General features: G+C 42.7%; 1 protein-coding gene across 2 annotated transcripts in view; it reads right to left on the bottom strand.

Moving 5' to 3' along the window:
- Tnfrsf19 (TNF receptor superfamily member 19) overlaps nt 1-12,704 on the bottom strand; it is an 81,761-nt gene extending 69,057 nt beyond the window's left edge. For both annotated transcript variants that reach the window (XM_027390402.2, XM_027390399.2), the window contains exons 1-2: nt 12,565-12,704; nt 2,977-3,069 (exon numbers count right to left, since the gene is read on the bottom strand). In XM_027390402.2, the coding sequence (XP_027246203.1) occupies nt 2,977-3,054 (78 nt within the window). In that variant the 5' untranslated portion in view covers nt 3,055-3,069; nt 12,565-12,704. The remainder of the gene's footprint in view (nt 1-2,976; nt 3,070-12,564) is intronic.
- Between the last annotated feature and the right edge of the window lie 7,443 nt (nt 12,705-20,147).

Here is a 20,147-nt window from a genome sequence, read left to right on the forward strand (position 1 = left end):
AGCTCTGGACTTTTACAAACAAAAGTGTTGTGTGAACCTGAACTCACATCCTCACTGATCACCATTCAGCCCTTCCTGGGACTGAACAGTGTGCTTTAGCTCAGAGCGTAGACCTTACATGGAAAAACCATACTGTGATCAAAAAACTAGGTAATAAGCAACCCCCCATTCATTAGCTTAATTAATCTAGCAACATCGATCTACTAAAAACAAGTTTACATTATTACTGTCATTCTATAGATATGTGCTTACTTGCTTTTTTACATTTATTTATATACATATTTATTTGTGTGTGTATGTAGTGCACATTCAACAACACTCGTGTGGAGGTCAGAGGACAATTTGTGGGAGTCAGTTCTCTCCCTCCACCGTATGGGCCCCAGGCATCAAACTGAAGTCATCAGGCTTGGTGGCAAGTGCTCCTATCTACTGAGCCATCTCACTGGCCCTTACTTACTTATTGACAATGTTCTGTAAAAAAGTTACTACTGGGCTGGGAATGTAGCTGATTTGGCAGAGTGCTTTTGTAGCATGAATGAAGTCCTGGGTTCAATCCCCAGCAAAGTATAACCCTATGTGGTGGGGTGAATGCCTGTCATGGCAGCATTGGAGAGGTGTAGGGAGGAGGATCAAAAGTTCAAGGTCGAGGCTGGAGAGATGGCTCAGAGGTTAAGAGCACTGGCTGCTCTTCAGAGGCCCTGAGTTCAATTCCTAGCATCTACACGGTGGCTTACAAACATCTGTAATGAGATCTTGTGCCCTCTTCTGACCTGCAGGTTGACATGCAGGCAGAAGACTGTATACATAATAAATAAATCTTAAAAAAAAAAAAAAAGAAGTTCAAGGTCATCCTTGGCTAGAGAGTTAGAGACCAACTTGAGCTACATAATGTTGTCTTTCATAGTAACATAAAATCATGTGTCTGTATAAGAAATGAAAATAGAAGTGACATTGTTTAGAGTAATAAAGGGGACAAATGGAAGGGAGAGAGGTAAGAAGAGGGAGGGCAGAGAGGAGGGTGACTTCAACATGTATAACCTGTTCAAAAATTGAAAAACAATTAAATAAAAATTTTAAAAATTACATTTATAAGGTTAACTCAAACTGAGATCTTGGCTCAAATGGTGGAGTGCTTGGTTAGCATTCATGAACCCCTAAGTTTGATCCCCAGCACCATGTAATATGAGAGTGGCAGTATGTGCTTGTGACCCAAGCACTCAGGCATGGAGAGCAGTTCAAGGCCATTCTCAGCTGTGTAACATGTCTGAGGCCATCACAGGCAACTGGAGACCCTATCTAAGAATAACAAAAACAACTGTTACCTATTGAGATGTAAGAAGGCTAGAAACTTCTTGTTTTTACAGTGTATTTACCTAGAAGTTCTAAGGATGAAAACTTGTGAAATAATAAATAGGGCAGCATTGTTGATGGTGTCTCAGAAAAAGGGAATTGGCTCAACCTTTTACTCTAAGCAGGGACACCCTCGTTAACTTCATGATACCCATTTTGCTGTTCTAAATTAAAGCTGAAAACCTTTAGAGATCCTGTGAGGACAGCCACTGTTACATCTGTGTGTCACACACATAGAATGGCTAAGCACGCCACAGATGGGTCTTCCCTCGGGAAGCAAGAGCTCTCATGTTGTGCTTTCAAACAGTCAAAGCCTCCACCTCCGGGACCAGTGGGAAGGAGAATCCAGGGTGGGAAGGAGAATCCACGGTCAGCTCAGAACTAGAAAGTCCTCTGGGGCTAGAGGTCTAACAGGCCCTTTTCCTACCTTCCATAGCTCCAGATAGAAGTTTCCCTTTTGCCCCAAATAAATGTAATCTTGAGGAAGAAATTCTACCTCTGTCCCAGGCCATTTCCTTGGTGTTTGACAACTGTAAGTCAGAAAGGAGGCTACATAGCTGTTTTTTTTTTTTTTCCCTCATAACTTCCTCAAGGATACAGACTCCAGGCTGACTTAACTTCCACTGACCTCACCTTCCAAGATTTCGGGTACTGTCTCTAGAGTTAATAACTCTCTCTATAGTTGTAGGTCCTTATTATATCTCCAGATTATATAGATGTCAAGTCTACTGGATACCTCCACAGGCCTTTTATCACACTTTCAAAAACACTAAAAATTCTCTGTCTTTTCCATTTTTTGAACTCGATAGATACAAAAAGTTTATCTTATCTAGTGATGTAGTTTAATGGTACAATATTTGCCTAGCATGCACAAGGTTCTGAATTTAATCCCACAAAACAACAACCAACTATTCTGACTTCTTCATTAACTGTTTAGATCCTGGAAATCAACTTAGAATTTATGGTCTTCTTAGACTCTAAAGCCAGTGATTCTCAACCTACAGGTCAAGACCCTGTTGGGAGTGGGAGGGATGTTGAACAATCTTTTCACTGGGAAAACGTATCAGATATCCTATATATCAGATATTTATGTTACTATTCATAACAGTAGTAAAATTACAGTAATGAAGTAGCAACAAAATAATTTTATGGTTGGGGACACCACAACAAAGGAATTGTATTAATGAGTCTCAGCAGTAGGAAGGCTGAGAACCACTGCTCTAGGGTGTATTATGATAGAAATATGCCTATAAACCCCAAATAATGCCATTAACCTAACATAATACTAAGAGTAACATGGCAACAAGATTTATGACTTTACCTAGCTTTACATGAAATAATTTCAACACCTGTGGCAACAGCACTACCTAATACAAAAGAGAGCAGGCATAATGTGAAAGAGATTTTTAAAAAACAATGATCTCATTAATAGAAAATAGTCTTGGTTTTATTTTTGTTTGTTTGTTCTGAGAAAGGATCTTGCTACACAGTCCAGGCTAGTCATGAACTTGCAATCTTCTTTCTCACTTAGAGTGCTGAGATTACAACACTCATAATCCTGAGACCACTATATGAATTCTTTCTCCATATTCATAGGAAAGAAAGACGAGTGGAGAGTATACTTACCAAATAGCCTAGGAGAAGCGTGGTGATGAGGGGCACTCTCCCTCCCTCAAGCAGGACCTTTAAAGCCATGGCTTTCATCAGATGTGTTTATTCCTGAAGAGTACAAGTCAGAGATAAGAAAGAAGACACAGTTAATAGTCAAAGTCTTAGGGACCACTCTCTACTTAATGTGACCACCACTTCTGTAAACACAAGGCACTGAGTGTTACTTATCTTTTAAAAAAACCATTTTATTTCATTTTGTGTGTGTGTGTGTGTGTGTGTGTGTGTGTGTGTGTGTGTGTGTGTGTGTGTGTGTGTGGTTTTCCTGCATGGATGGAAGCAACAGGATAATAACAGCAACAAAACAACACTTCTAAGCACCGGTGTGTCTCTAGTATGCTAATTTGCTTACTCCAGAGACTTCTAGAGCAGTGGTTCTCTACCTTCCTAATGCTGTGACCCTTTAATACAGTTCCTCATGTCATGGTGACCCCCCAACCGTAAATTATTTCATTGCTACTTCATAACTGTAATTTTCTAGTGTTATGAATCTGTGTAATGTAAATATCTGTGTTTTCCCTGTGAAAGCGTCACTCAGTGTGGCTCCACCCTAAAAGAGGTCAAGACCTACAGGTTGAGAACCACGGCTCTAGAGAACCATCAATACTGTCATTATTTAGAGATGGGAAAACTTAGCATCAGAAATGGCTAAGTAACCCATTCCAGGTGACAATGCAATTAGAACCAGATCAGATGCAAAGGCCAAGTGGGGCAGTTCTAGGGCAACACGAAGCCCTCTATGAATGCAAACCCTGCACAGATCTGGGATCGTGGCCTCCTCCCAGGAACAGATGCTAAATCTGAGGTTGGGCTTGAGTGAATCCTCCCCAACACTGCACAACACAGAGTGAGGCTGGGTGTCCGATAAGCTTTCATTTGAAAACATCTAAATGTCACTTGAACAAGGGATACAATGAGAGGCAACGACCTAACATTTCAATAAACCCGGCCTCTTGATTTTCACCAGGAATGATTTTTTTTTTTAATGTAGAAACAACGCTATTTTTGCTTGCTTGTTTGCTTTGTTTCTCAGATGTTCAAAAGGTCAGGAGAGGAGATCTGTGGGGATGGGGTTTTTTCTTTTGTTTTGTTTTTATTTTAAGCAAAGCCTCCCCAGGTGGCTCCATCCATCAGGAAGGGAAACAGCAGTTTGGTGTATTTGAAAATGGAATCTTCCATAGTTAATGGGGATAGGATGTGATGCCATCTACTAGTTAGAACCAGAGCAGAGAATGGGAACAAGGGACCCCGAGCACAAGCAAAACAGTTGAAAGAACAGTGCAGGGAGTCAGAGCTGAGACTGAGGCCAAAGGTCTCCGAGTGCTGGGACCCGGACTTGTCACTCAACTTTCTCCTGTGAGAGCCACACTGTCAGGACAGACATTGCTGCGAGTGCTCTCAATAATTAGCCATTTGGGGTGAATTCAAACCTTTTACCTTCTTGGTCATGTCTTTCCCCAACACACCTCAGACTTATCCATGGACTCCGCTGCCTCTACAGAGTGACTGAGGGTGGGGAGGTGAGGGGCTAAGGAGATGAATTGCATTCCTTGAAGTATATACCACAGATTACTGCTTGACATGGTTCTAAGATGTGAAAAATGTGTGATCACGATCAACAGAAGGTTCTCGGGGGACCCCTGTGAAATGCTGGGGAACACGGACATAGTGCAGAGACCCAGTGCTGCTGAGATGGCTCAGCCAGCAGGCTCTTTTTTGAGACTGGCTGGGCAGCAAGCCCCAGAGATCTTCCTGTGTCCGCCATCCAGCCTTGGTATGATCGTATCACAGTTGTGCCTGGCTTTTTATGTGGGAGTACTCACTAACCCATCTCCCCAACCCTCCTAAGAGGTTTTTGCTTTCTATTTATTTTGAGCTAAGGCTGTGCTAAATTGCCCCAGGCAGGTCTTAAACTCATCTCCTCAGTCTCCCAAACAGTTGGAATTAGAGGTCTGCTTCAACCGAACCCAGTTCAGAATAAATTTCAATCAATGACAGGCAGAGCTCCATGGCCCACTGTTCACAGGGAACCTCACAAAGCAGCTGTGTGAACAAGAGCAAGACCCTTAGCCTGTGAGGAACAAGCCAAACATCCCAGCAGGATAGGGAGTCCTCCAGCACAGTGGGAGAGGTCACTGATTCAGGGTGTTTCTGAAACATGGAAACTACTATAAAGTATTAGCAAATGCTGTCCATCATGTTATGGTGTTTTAAAAAAAATACTTTTTAATTCTTTAAGACTTTCATACATGAACATAACGCATTTTGATCATATTTCTACCTCACTCCTTCTCCTAACTCCTCTCAGATCCACTCCTACTCTCCACCTCTCCCAACCTTGTATCTTTTAAAAAATAAAAGTAATCTACTGAATCTAATTTGTGCTGCCCGTGTACTAATGGGTGAGAGGCCATCCACTGGATTGTGGACCTACCATTAATGAAAACCAACTCTTCCTCTCCAAGAAGTCATTAACTGTCAAGAGCTCCTCAGTTAGGGGTGGTGGCCTATGATGCCCTCCCCGTGCTAGAATGTTGAATGGCCAGATTTTGTGCAGGTCTTGCACAGGCTAGCACAGCTGCTGTGAGTTCATTAGTATCATAGTCCTGTCATTTCCAGAAGATAATTTTTTCACCCCAGTACCCACCTCTGGCTCTTCAACTTTTCCATTCTGTCTTCCTTGATGGTCTCTGAGCCTGGTGGGAATGTATGTGATACAGATGTCCCCAAATGTGTCTGAAAACTCTATAGTTATTCTCTGCACTATGGCCAGAGAATTAACTATTTCTGTGTTAACTGCCATCTACTGTACAAAGAAACTTCTCCAATGAGGTCTGAGAGCTGTACTGATCTATAGATATAGAGATGGATTTGTAGAGCCATTTGCTACTATGTCCTTTAGACTACGAACAGTAATATGTTTTACCTTTGAAGCCCATGAACTTGCCAGCCATGGGTTTGGATCCATATTGACAATACTAGGCATGCATTTCATATTGTGGAGCAGGCCTGACATATGATTTGATAATTGTTGGTTACCCCACAACATCCATGGTACTATTATACCTACAGGCATATCTTGTCACATCAGTTCTTACTGGAGTTCACTGGGCTCCCATCTGAGTAAGACGGTTGATAACTTTTGCCTCAGCAATCCCCATAGCGCCTACCAGTACTATGAAAGCTAGCCAGCAGGAAGGAAGTTTCCTGGACAGTATCCACTTGATTTCTCCATGTACTGTGACTAAAGTATATGGTATCTTTATCATTTGTGTCTTTACACCAAGTTCTGGTCGGCAGCTAAGAGCAATGGCAATAGCCAGTTTTGTTGGAAGGTCTCCAGGACACCCACAACCAACAGCTCAGTGGAGGTACCCTACATCAGGCACTGAGCTTTTTATTTGGCAACCTACAGCTTCTAAGCAGCACATTATCCCCTATGTAGGCTAACTCCAATTAAGTGTGTGTGTGTGTGTGTGTGTGTGTGTGTGTGTGTGTGTGTAGAAGGCTTAAAAAATAGTAGGCTTCCATATGGCTTTTTCAAACGTCCTAGTGATAGTCACCTCTCACCCAACTCCCTCCTCTGCCCAGCAGTCCCATCCCTCTCTCCATTTAAACATCCTTCTCCATTAGTTACTTCCTTTTCCTCTTCACATTACTTTTGTGTTACTACCCCCCTCCCTCATGTCATGACATTTTTATTGAGCATCAAATTACTTTGCATGGGACAATTGTCCTTGAAGACTCATCCTCTGCCAGACCACTGTAGGACATCAAAGTTCGGCCTGAGGAGAGCAAGAACTAATCGCCTACCATTTAAGCTCGCACCAAGCCGAGTCCTGTGTTTATAAAAGGCATACTGCTCTTTCCCTACTTTTAAGTAGGTATCTATCTCCATGCAATGGAAGAGAAAGCAAAAGGTCAAAAGTCAAAACTACTAGAGCCAATGGAGGTCAAATCAAATTCCTGTCTGGTGACCCCACGCAGGGTCTTCGACATTCTGTCACGTCCCTGCAGACTTGAGCCTTGTGTGACTGTATTATTGAGGAAAGTAGAATTGCCTCAAAAAAGCTGCTGACAAGTAAGAAAACAGCAAATTTAATCATTTTTCTACTTGTTCAACCCAGTTTGAGTGAAGAGTCATGGGGTGCCTTGGGTGGGGATGGTGCTAACATTGTACATCTGGAAACAGCTCACAGCTCAGTAGGAATCACTTCTACACGCCATTTATATCCTGGCCAAGGAGCACTTTAGAGACCAAGAGTTTCATTGGTGGAGTGTTATGAGTGTGACCACGAATTTCCTGGAATAGAATGAAATTCCTTATGAAATTGTTTGGCATTCATTAAAAAAGGAAAAACATAATGACATAACTAGTGTTAATAATATTTAAAATAAAATCAAGGCAATAAAAAGGCTATTTGTAAAACTGTTTTAAAACTATGTTTCAGGGATCTATGTATCTGACATCAACTCTTCAAGCCTGTAAGTCTGAAGATTCTGTAGTTTCTCAAAATGTTCATGCTGGAAACACCTTCCAACCACCCAGCATCTGAGTCTACAGAACAGATACAGAGAAACTGCTCTGGCTGCCACTTCAGAAGCAGCATTCCTGCCTGAATGTCTGCCTGCAGCCACACCAAGCAGGCTAATGGTATCAGAACTAGGCCAGAACATGAAGGTAGGGGAGTCTAAAGTGCAGGGCTGGCACACATCTCGCCAGCTGCACTGAAGAGGCTCTTACACAAAGTCGCTCTGCTTGCTCATTTGCGTGAATGGGCACTAATGCAGATGTGTCCCAACTGGCCTACCTTGGCAGGGACAGAAATATAACAGGTGCTGTAGATGCACACCCCTGGCACTTGTTGGGGAAAAAAAAAACTGTGCCACGTGTACATGGGCAAAGGGGCCTTAGAGGCCGCAGCTCAGGAAAGCAATGCCCAGGAGACTCGGTCTGTCAAGCTGGGCTCAGATTTTGGCAAATTTCTGATTCAAGATTTCTGGGCCTGGGATGATGAACCTCATTTAGCAACTGTCTCTAAGAAAGAAAAGCTGATGTTTATCACCCTAGGTCAAACAATAAGTAACATTTCTGAGAACCATCTTTATATTGAATTGGGTGAATCGTCAAAGCATACAATGCTTAGGATAACCTGCATAGTCTTTTACAGAATAAATCATTTAGTTTTCTTTTTATTCCATCTCTCTGTTTTATTTTATTTTTACTTTTGGTTTTTAAGATCAAGTGTCACTATGTAGGGCAACTCATTGCAAACCTCCTGCCTCATCCCCCCTATTGCAGAACGTATAAGCACAAGCCACCACATTCAGCCTCTATTTTTCTACTCTTGAAAACTTTTTATTAACCCACAGATAAAGTGGAGGGGACAGGTAGGTTTTCATCTAGTATAACTATAGTAACATTATGTAGCTAAGCAGTGTTCGACCCATGGATTTTTCTAATAAGCAATAAGATGAAAATTAAAGAAACGGAACAACACTAAAGCAAACCCATAACTTGCTGCTTATAAAAATTGCCAGGGGAATAAAGCCAATGTGATAAATGCAAATGCTTAGATTGTGACAGTGGAGCAGCGGCTTAGAAATACCACTAGTCCCATATGCTAGCAGAAGAACAGAAATTTAAGACGCTATTTTCCAAAAGGACAGTAAGCCTCAGCCTGTGGCTATTCTGAATCTCACCCTACTTCACTGTATTCAGAAAATCCTTATTCACGCAAGGGAGCTGGCATCCCTGGCAGCTTAGACAGCTTGCAGAGGTGTGTTAAGGTTGAGAGGAATGTGCACACTGAAAGGGAAATGAGAGGGGTTTTTCTTCCAAATAACAAAATGTTTTCAACTAAAAACTCTACAAGCGCTAAGATTTCCTGCTGCCAAACACAACAAAGTTCAAAATCAACAAGGGCCACTGTAAGGCTTCTAGTTAGTTCTGTTTGCTTTGTTTTAACAGGATTTAACCTACAGCAGGGTTTTCCCAGATGAATTCTTATTTCTTGAGTTGTGAACTCAATCATGTTTGCTCTAGGGGAATGTCAGGATTCTCAAAATGTTCACTCAACAAATACACTGTTAATAAGTCATGTACTTTTTCTGAAGTCAACTGAATGTTTATCAACACAGCATCACTGACGACAAGAGCTTGCACACAGTTGCTCTCGGGACTGTGCACAGCCATCCCTACGCCACAGCTGTTTAAATTTTTATTTTGGAAGGAAGCCTGGGCAGATTCCAAAAGGTCTTTATACCATTTGGAGTGTCCTCCTTCATAGGCTGCCTCTGCTCATTTAGAATTTCCTCATGAGACCCATCCAAGGGTTTTTTTTTTTTTTTTTGAAAAGAAGCTCAATAATCACAGCCTCATATAACTGCTGATGGATGACTTTTTTCTTTTTAACCCTGGGTTTTAATCCTATAGTTTAAAACATATAAGCTTTGTGATGTGTGCACTACAAGATAACCCAGTTCTGTTTAAACATCTTACTTTCAAATGTAAACACTTTCAACAAATAAAGTATAATGAATGAACTCCACGCTCAGCCTGCGAACAGAGGCAATTCTGTTCATATTGCCTTGTTTGTCTTTTTCTTCAGCTGGAATTTCCTTTGCAAAGCCTATGGACATCCACTAGTCACCTGCTGCAGGACACATGTATTTAACTGTTCTGTGGCCTCTGCCCATTCTGTGGCAGCTGGTGGCTCACTCCTTTGGCATGCACACTTATTCTAGGAGGACATTCTTAGTCAACCGGATTTGGCACTGGTGGAACTTGATGGTTTTGTCTAGAATTTTAAATGCTTGATTTTTAATATGGATTTGTCAGATTTAAAACAATTTGGAATTTTGTGACTGAAGATGCATGAAGCTTTCTGACTGTGCTGTGGTTACAACGTTTGGGGGTGGAACTGATCAAGAAGACTGAACTAAAGGAAGCCTGGGTTTGGAGTTTTAAATAAGCAAAGGAGAAGGAAGTTCTCATGAGTGTTAGCTCAATTCCTCCACTGGTTTTTAAAGCCTCAACATACTTTAAGTTCCCTAAGTGCTGCGACTAGTAAATTCCATTATTGTACTAAGGAGGACATGCAAACTAACACGGCCAGTCAAAAGCCATTCATTGTTTTTGCTTGTACAGTTCATTTGAATTCTGAGTTCATTTGAATATACATGAGTTAAGTTCTGAATCATTTCATCATCTGTACTAATTTTCTGGGATTTTTTTTTTAGGAGTTAAAAAACTCTTTTAGGAGCTGTAGAGACGGCTCAGTAGTGGCTAAGAACACATAAGAGCACTGGGTGCTCTTCCAGAGGACCAGGGTTTAATCCCCAGCACCCATATGGCAGTTCTCAACCACCTGTAACTCTAGTCCCAGGGAGTCCAGTGCTATTTCCTGGCCTCTGCAGGTACTATATACACATGTTACACAGACACACATGCAAGCAAAACACCGATGCATAAAGTTTTACTTTTTTATAGGAGTCTGGGAGATAGCTCAGTAGGTGAGAATGCTTGCTCTGCAAGCATGAGGACCCAAGTTTGGATTCCTAGCACCCAAGTAAAACAAAAAAACAAACAAACAAACAAACAAACAACAAAACAAAAACAAAGTGTGTCAAGGAGATGATGGTACAGACTTAGTAAACTTCCTAGGGGAGGCCTTACCCTCTCTGAGGAGCAGATGGGAGTTGGGGGTGGAAGAAGTGAGGAGAGCAGGAGGAAAGGAGAGAGGGGTAACGGTAACTGAGATTGGAATGTAAAAAATAAAAACCAAGGTGTGGCTACAAATTCTTATGATCCAGTGTGGGGAATGGAGACAGGTGGGCTACGGCTCTGGTAGTTTACCTGAAAGAACAATCTTCAGGTTCAATGAGAGGTCATGTCTCAAAGGAATAAGGCAAATGGTAATAAAGATATTCAATTGTCCTCTGGCCTCCACACATCTACACACACACACACACACACACACACACACACACACACACACCTACTTGCACATTAACAATGTCTGTTATACAAGTCTTTTACTGGGAAAGGCATTTTACACCATAGTTACTGCCATTTCTAGTGCATAAGAGTTCATATCTGTTGGCTTCAGATTAGAATCTAGTTGGAACTCATCATTAGTCACTCCCACCAAAGAAACAATTTCTACAATTGTCCCAGAAAATACTAGCATACCATCTCAAGAGTTAATATCTACTATGGAAAAGAAAATTCTAAAGTCAATAAAGCCATGGAGTGCTAGTAATAAAGTAGATGTTTCAAGACACTTTCATTGACTAAAATGAACTTACAGAGCTATGGTAATGCTTTAATGGTAAGGCAATATTTTCATAACACACTTTTATATTTTGTATTCCTTTCACACCAACTCAACATGCAAAGAAAAATTCGTTTTTCCTACCCATACCTCTGAATATTTCAAACACTGTCTTCTATATTAGTACTTAATTCTTCACCCCTCTAGATACATACCGTCTTCCACAGAAAATATGCCCAGTAAATCCTGACCTAATGTAATATAATCCTCCCTGTGCATATAAGAAGCTGATCATGAAATGATAATACAAAAATAAATTCTTCAGTTTACAGAAGCCACGTCTAATAATACAATATCCATTTCCTGTGTGTATAAACTGCCTTGTCAAAGGACATGTCACTGATGTAAAGACACACACACACCTTCATAAATAAATTGAATTGAACTGTTTCACTTAGAGAAAGACTCAATAGTGTCTAAAGTTTTGTTTACCAATTGACTCTTATTATTATAGGCTTAGTGGTTAGTTTACTATTATAAAACTGATCACAGGTTTCAGATGCTGCCAAACTTGAGATCCAAGAATACATCCAGTAATCTGAGTGCTCAGAAGGCTGAGGCAGTTGGATTCAGTTCAAGGCCAGCCTGAGCAACAGAAGGTTAGGGCCAGCCTAAGCTACATGAAGAGACAAACCCCCCCCCCCGAAATAACAGAATAAAATAATGAAATAACGTAACTAAACTCTAGTTCAAGAAATGGCAAGGGGGCGCTGACAAGCCCGTGAGAGCTTGCTCTTCTCCTCCAATCCATGACATGCTCTGCTCATATGTATTAGCAACTCTAGTACTCAAGAATCCTTTTTACACAGAGTGAAAACGATTCTGGATTACAGATGGATCTTCTAAAACCTTCCCCTTTGGCCCTCTCCGCCGCAGTTGCGCAGTAGGGCGTGGGCGCCGACTGGGGGCTCCGGGTGCCCACCCTGGGACTCTGGACATGGGAGAGAGTGGATGGGCTAGGCGCGATCTGCACACGCACGTGTGCCTTACAAACACATCCTTCACGGACTAGACCCTAGCTAAGTCCTGTCACTCACGCTGTCGCCCACCCCCACCCACGCTCTAAGTGACTAGGTTGTCCAAGGCGCTCCTAGCCGCACGTGCGCCTCGGCTGCCAGTCCTCCTGCCTCAGGCATCCACCTCCCCTCGGCTCGGATCCCCAGGCCAGCTGGGCCCCGCAGTACTGCAGTCACGTTACAGAGACGCCTACCTTCCTCTTGTCCTGTCCAGCAGCGCCCGAATGCAGTCCGAGGCTCGGGTGGAGTGGCGTGCGAGCGCTAGACTGCACCGGGATCCAGAGCAGCCCTGCCGCCACTCCGCTCTGTAGCCCGGCAACCGCCACTGCCGGAACCCGCCCCGCCCCTGCTCGCCAGGAGCCCCGCCCCCACCACGCTCTTCTCCTAGAATCTTACCACGCCTCTAGTTAGTCCCTGTCGGGTTAGGAGCTTAATCCAGGTACCTCACCACGCTCCCAGCCCAACTACTTCCACTGATGGCTCCCTTCTCTAATCTGTCACCATGCCCCCACCTAGGCCCTGATGCCCTTTGGATCTCACCTGCCCCACATCTATGGCCCGGCATGACCTGGCTCTACCAACCCCTACCCTGGGCTGTAGTTATGGGTCCATCTGTCGTCCAAGTCCCATTATCACCCTCCCTACCCCCCCAACCTCCCCACCCAAACCCCCAAGCCCGCATCGCCCGCATCAGGCTGCTTAGGCCAGTGGATGCAGGATGAGCAGGGGAGGAAGACCCCCCCCCCAGGTTTCCTTAGGAGCAGGAAGGGAGCTTTCCTTTCCCCTCCAGGCATAATTCCCTGGGATCTCTGTTCTTTTCCCTTGCTAGATCACATCCCACCCAGAGCCTGTTTCTTCACAAGAAGGAGAGGCCAGAGAAGACCTAGATCCGTAGTTGTGACCCCTCAGCTTGGGTCACTGAAGATTGAAAACTCAGCTCACAAACAGAACCAGCTCACTGCATGATACCTCCAGGGCAGGGCCTAGGGTGCCAGACTACGGGGGGGGGGGGGGGGAGAGACACGCTAGCATCACCATTAAACCTGAACCACTGGCCATGGGAAGGAGACATTAGAAGGCAGGTCCAGGCTCACTGACTTCGGTTTGTTATGTATGACAGGTAATGTTTATAATTCCGAGCCTCAGTCTGAACATTTGGAAGAGGGGATGAACGGTACCCACTTTGTATTAAGACAGATCTGTGCTGTGCTACAAGAATGTAAGCCATCACTGCCCTGCATGTTCAGTCATTGGTTCAGTGCCCAAGGTCTTTCAAATCCAAGGAACTGTGCGTGACTTTGACGAAGAAGCACATCACTGCTGTTTTCTTCGTTGATATGACCTTCCCCAAGTCAACTGTGCTTCTCTTCGCATGCAATTCGCTTCTTGGGATAGCTTGTTGAGTGGATCTAAAAGTGAGTGGCTTTTATCATCCATCTCCCAAAACACAGCCTCTGAACTCGACACCTCAAATAACCTGGTGGAATGCTACGAACCTGTGAAGAAAACCTTTCCACTCCTAAGTGTCCACTTTAAAGGTGGAGACTTTGAGTGTAACACACCCAGAATATAAATCTCAGGAATGATTTATTTGTTAGGTGGCTTGCAGTGAATGTGCTTGCGTTTACTTGAACGTCAAGGCAAGGGTCTTGTCCCTGACCTGTGCATCACTAACACTCTTGAGCATCCGGGTAATGAGGTGAGGCAATCCCTATAGTGTTTCTCTCCCCACCAGGCCTCCATCCCTTGAGGGCATGTCTTACTTTCTTGATAGCCCAGAGTCTCACAGAGTAGCAGTTCATCTTTACCAAAGTAAACTTCAGCTTCCTCCTTTCTAAGATCTCTGGCACTCACTATTCTTGTTCATTTTCCTCCTGCCTACCACCTCCTTGACAGTGCAGTGTCTCCCCACCCCCACTCCCCCCAGAATACGGAGCAAAGGCCCTCAGCCTGTGGTCTGTCTTTCTGAGCTGCCACTCACTGTTGGGAGAAGGCACTTCTTTACTCCTTGGGTTAGCATGTAAAGATTTCCACACTCAGCTCCACCCACACTTACAGCCTTATCTTCCTCTGGACCTCTTGCTTTATATTCTGACCAAACTGGTCTGCTTGCCTGGCCTCAACTGTGTCCTGAGTTTGCCCTTTCTGAGCTCTGGAAGCTTCCTCATGCTCATGCATCTTGCTTCCCTGACTCTTTTCTTGTATTTCATGAAGTCTTGACTCCCACATTTCTCCCCCTAATCCTCAACTCTATTTCCTCCCTTCCAAGGTTTGTGATAATTTGGCACTTGTCACAGTCACAATCTTTGTGGCAAGAGGATCTGTGGACTTAGTGTTCTTCATCAAGGAGTTAAAATACTTCCAGAGAAGAGGCAGATTTTGCTCCAACTTGTGCCCCTGATAGCATCAACCATTCGAACAGATGCTAGCTCAATGGTTTTGGATGGAATTTAATCTGCTGACCAGGAACTAAGCTTCTCTGACTTCAGCCAAGTGCTGCTGTCCTGTGTGACCTCCTTTTGTACTCTGAGACAGCAACCCATTATTCAGCTCATTAGTTCTTGGATCCTTTCATGTGTTCGATTGATCTTGCCAGTTAGCTTGTTAGCTCACTGTGCAGAGAGACCCAACTGTGATCACACAGGCTTCGGGATCAAACAATCTGGTCTCAATGGCAACTTGGCACCCAATAGTTGTATGACCTTGGAGTAGTTAACCACTGGATATTTCCCTTCATCTGCAAAACAGGTCACTTCACTGGAGGTTGATAAATAACACCAGGTATTAAAACTCCTAGGCTAGGACTTGGCACAGAGTACATACTTAGTAAATGGCACCATTCATGGGCAGGACATTGGTCAGTCAATGACAGTAAATTACTGAAATAACAACTGACAATGGGAAAAGGGACATTGAGCCTCTGTATTCTAGCCCTTAGATGCCCATGAAGTTGAACAGTGTTCTCCCCTTTGCTTTGCTTGAGGGTTCGTATGACCCAGTAACAGCACTGTGCAATCACTAAGGCTCACAACTGAGCACCAATGACCCTCCCAAAAGAATCCCAAGATTTAGCTGAGTGTGGGGTCACAGTGGCCTGAGGCAGGAAGGTTGTAAGCTCAAAGTCAGCCTGGGCCACACAGTGAGACCCTATCAAAAACAGAGAGAGAAAGAGAAGAGATTGCTAGGCTCCTGCAGAATGAAGCTTGTGCTTGGGATTAGGGCTGGGAACATCTTCCTCTCCTTAAACACTGGATCTTAACAATAAATAGCATGAGATTTTAAGTGGAAAAGCCAAGTTACTGTGAGGATCTTGAAAGAGGTACTGTTTTAAAGATTAGTTTATTTGTTTTTTTGTTTTCTTGAGACAGAATTTCTCTGTGTAACAGCGCTAGCTGCCCTGATGCTAGCTCTGTGGACATGGCTAGCCTTGACTCACAGATATCCACCTGCCTCTGCCTCCCGAGTGCTGGGATTAAAGGACTGTGCCACCACGGCCCGGCCTAAAGATTAGTTTTAAGGAAGGTTTTGTTGTCATTGTTTGAGACGGGGTCCTGTTATGTCATTGCATAGCACTGGCTGGTTTAGAATCCATTATGTAAGACCAGGCTAGCCTTGAGTCTATGCCTCTCTCAACCCTGCTTCTGAAGTACTGGGTTTACTAGCATATGCCACCATAGCCAGATTCTATGCTTGGCTTCTATATCTAGGTTTGACAATATCCAAGTGTCATAGAACACACTCGTTTAGGATCTTTTCACCCAAAATGTAAAGTATTGGAGTAACATTTCTTGGGGGAAAGTTTCAGGGGTGACCGTTCACTGGGATGGTTAGCTCACTGGAATTGTTCATTACTAATGGAAAGCTGCCTGACTCCTGGGGTTTCCACTATAAAACATGACTCCGTGGGAAAATGGACTAGAATGCTAGTTACATGAAAACAGTGGATTTTTATCAGGTTAGTTCACAGCATGTGGTACAATGTGATATTTACTGAAAAATCAGTTGAATGAATGGCATCAAGAGTCTTAGCTACCAAGTTGGAACCTCAGGACTCACATGGTAGAAGGAGAGGACCAACTCAAGCAAGCTGTCCTCTGATCACCACACACATGTTATGGCATGCAATTACCACCACCACTCTGCCACATACACATGTACACAAGATAAATAAAATGTATTTCAAATAATTTTTGGATTGATTAATTTGGAAGGGAGATTCTCAAATGATAAACAAGTTTGTAAATATAGGCAATAAAGCAGGAATGGGACTCCAAACAAGTATTTTTAACAACCATTGCTACCAATTAGACTGGGAAGTTGGGAGGACTGAAGCCCAGAGGTGGAAGTCATGTTCAAAGTCACACAGTAAGTTAATAATCAAGCCAAGATCAAATTCTGGGCTCCCCGAATCCTAACATAATCTTTACCATACCATTAAAACATCTACATAAAGGGGAAAGAGGCTGTTTGATCAACCTTGTGACATTCACAGGGCAAACTTGTTTCAAGTTGGAGCCCTTGCACTGATACTCATGAGTTCATGACATCTAATCCCCAAGTAGACGACCATCCACTCGCTCTGCTCCTTGCCCTTCTCCATACAAGGCTAGATTAAAAAACAGGCTGGCTGGGCCACAGCCTATGGGGCAAGTCTGTTGGGTTACTGATATACTGGAGACAGCTAACAGGATGGAAGCAAACATATTGCTGTTGGAAGTAAAAGTTTCTTAAAGTCACTTGACCTCCTCTTGGCCTCTCCTTCCCTTCTCATCAAAGATCGAAGTCACCTCGAGTGATGATAGTAAGCACCTTCTCAGTCTAGGCTGTGAACCTTGGGCAAGCGAACCACACACTGAATGGGTTGCGATGGCACAGAAGAGGCTAGGGAGGCTCCTGTTTTTATCTCTTCTATCTTATCCATTCCTCTAAACCAAACACAAGTTAAGGAATCACTCATTAGAGGATCACAGAGCCCTAAGTTTTCCCAGAGTGGCCTGGAGTGGCACTGCCATTATAGGGGCCCTGTCAGACCAGCCAGCGGCAGTGGAAGCCTGAGTTCAGCCCACTCTTAAAGGAAAGATTTTGAGTCCCTTTGTGACTTAAGAGTTTAGGCCCGCTAATTCTTTGGAAATATGTCTAAAGAAAGACAAAAAAAAAAAAAATAGGACCCATTTTGTTCTGTTTGTTTTGGCCAAAATTTTAGGTACAGTGTTTGCTCACAGTGGAGTTCAGCTTTATGTAACTGGCGGAAGAGCCTAGACTGAGAACAAAGGATGTAAGATTTGAAGTTAGATAGACACTTGCACTTTACTGAATTAATCTTGTGACCCTGAACTTGTAACTCAACTCCTGTCAGACTCACTTTCCTCTGAATATAATGGGGAAATCTCAATTTTAATAGTTGTTAATTTAAATGATAAATGTTTTAGAAATATATAATTCATGTGGCTGAAATCCTGGATATTACTACATCAATGATTAGTGAATTAAATAGTGAAATAATAAATGGAAGTAACAATCCATAAAGATTTACATGAACTTTTGTAAGATTGATGAGAGAGTACAATGGAGCTGAACAGTGCTCTTCCAGGGAACCCAAGTTTATCCCAGAACCTAGGTCACACTGGCTGCTTTCTAACCACCTCTAAACCCAGCTCCATGGGATCCAGTGCCCTCTTCTGGCCCCAGCACATATGTGGCACACACACACACACACACACACACACACACACACACACACACACTAAAAAAAGAAATAATACAAAGGACAGCTAGCTACTTGGTTTTAAAAGCAATAGACAGGCGAAAACTATAGCCAAATTTTAAAAAAAAATTAGAAGAAAGCAAAAGAGTTCGTGAGGATGAGGGTCATGATTGTCAATATACTTAAGTGGGATAGGCTGTAGATGAAGCTGTATGGAATTTACAAGCAGAACTTTCATAAAATCCCATGGTAAATCCCCATTCAGAAGTAATAATTTTTAATTTACTATTAAACTTTTCAAGGATCCTATTGACACCCCCCAAGAAAATACCAATTTTTTAAAATCACATAAAGATGTATTTGCATAATGCCAACTTCTACATATAGCCTTCTTCTCCCCCATCTTGCCTCTAATATCCACACACTTTCCATATATCACTGACATATGAGAATTACTTTAAATGTTAAGGAGGACAGGCATGGTAGAAAATGCCTGTGATCCCAACATTTGAGAAGTAGAGGCACAAGGCCCCCCTCAAAAAATAAAACATAAACAAAAACTAAACATATGTGTGTGTGTCTATATCTATATCATATCTATATCTATATCTATCAAGGTAAAAGGTAAAGGAAAATGGCGGCTGCAAGTCTTTTGAAAACTCATAAATACTTAGAAAAACAGAAGGAGAGGAAGAGTTGGGAAGTGTTCCAACAGATCCAGTTGACATATTTCTCATGGGAACAAAGGAAGGGATTATAGTAGGAAGTGGCTATTTCTACCTTTCAAACCTACATTGTTCTCTGGTGGGCCCCACAGTGAATTTGTTTAAGCAACTGGAAAGTAGACTATGCGGGCTCAGAAAGTCAGCCATGGGGCTTAGGTAAGACAGAGAGCACTTTCTGGTCTCGGTTTCGCCATACGTGATTCCAGTGGTCCTTGTTCCAGGAAAAGAAAACGATTCTGTCAAGCCCCTCACTTTACACAGTGTGCAGGCTCTCATAAGGTCACAGAGCTAATTAGTGGCAGCATCAGGACCAGAAGAGTCCTTTGAAGACTTGGCCTTTCTGCAGGAACAAAGCAGCCATTGAAGCAGGAGATAGGAAATGCTTTGAAAAAAAAATGGAATATTGTAAGGGAGAACTGTCAGGGACATATCTACTAAATCCCCAGCAGGGGCATCTGTGGCCATTAATTAAGAAAGGCCTTTCGAAGCACCCCTGTGCCACAAGAAGAGTCTCCTCTTTAAAACCAAATGCACTAAGTTTCAGTTCAACAAAGACACAAGGAGTAAACAATTAACTGAATTAATTCAGGCACTGAAGTGGATTTTCAAGGACTTGACTTGCCCAAGCTAGTTTTCTACAAAGCCTAAATAAATCAGATAATTGCTAATTCTCCCCTTTGTTTTGCGCTGAGGAGAGTCTGTCTGTTAAAATGAACCTAGCAGAATAAACAGTCATTAGAACATTCTCAGAGCTCCACAACTGAACCAAGACAGCACATTCCAAGCACACTACCTCTGTTATTACTTTTAAAATACTGTTTTTATTATTATTATTATTTGGAGAGAACCTTTTAACCAAACGTCCAAAAGAAAAAAGAAACAACAACAACAAAAAAAGCAACTGAACACAAGTTAGTAACTCTACCATGATTCTAAATAGTCTCTGCTTCATGGCTATTAAGGTTTTAAAATTAACCCAAACATGCAAAGTGCCCTATTATCAACAGGAAAGTTGTGAAAATAATTTAATTAATTGGATAAGAAAAATTAATCACAAAATAAGCAAGTCTCTTGACTTTTCATCAGAACTTCAGAATCCAGAACAACTATTCTTATCATTTACATTCCCTTGTTGCCCAGCTAACATAAAACAGACCATTATGACAATAATGAGGTATTTTACTAACTAAACCCAGGGCCAGAACATTAGAATAGGCCAATGTGAGTATAGAACTCTGGTTGCCACCTTCCTGAGTACCTGCATTTCAGTGTGAAAATTGTGTGTGTGTCTGTGTGTGTGCCTCTGTCTTTGCCTCTTTTACTCTGTGTGTCTGCTTCTGTCTCTGTG

This window comes from Cricetulus griseus (genome assembly GCF_003668045.3).
Source record: "Cricetulus griseus strain 17A/GY chromosome 1 unlocalized genomic scaffold, alternate assembly CriGri-PICRH-1.0 chr1_1, whole genome shotgun sequence".
Classification (NCBI taxonomy): domain Eukaryota; kingdom Metazoa; phylum Chordata; class Mammalia; order Rodentia; family Cricetidae; genus Cricetulus; species Cricetulus griseus.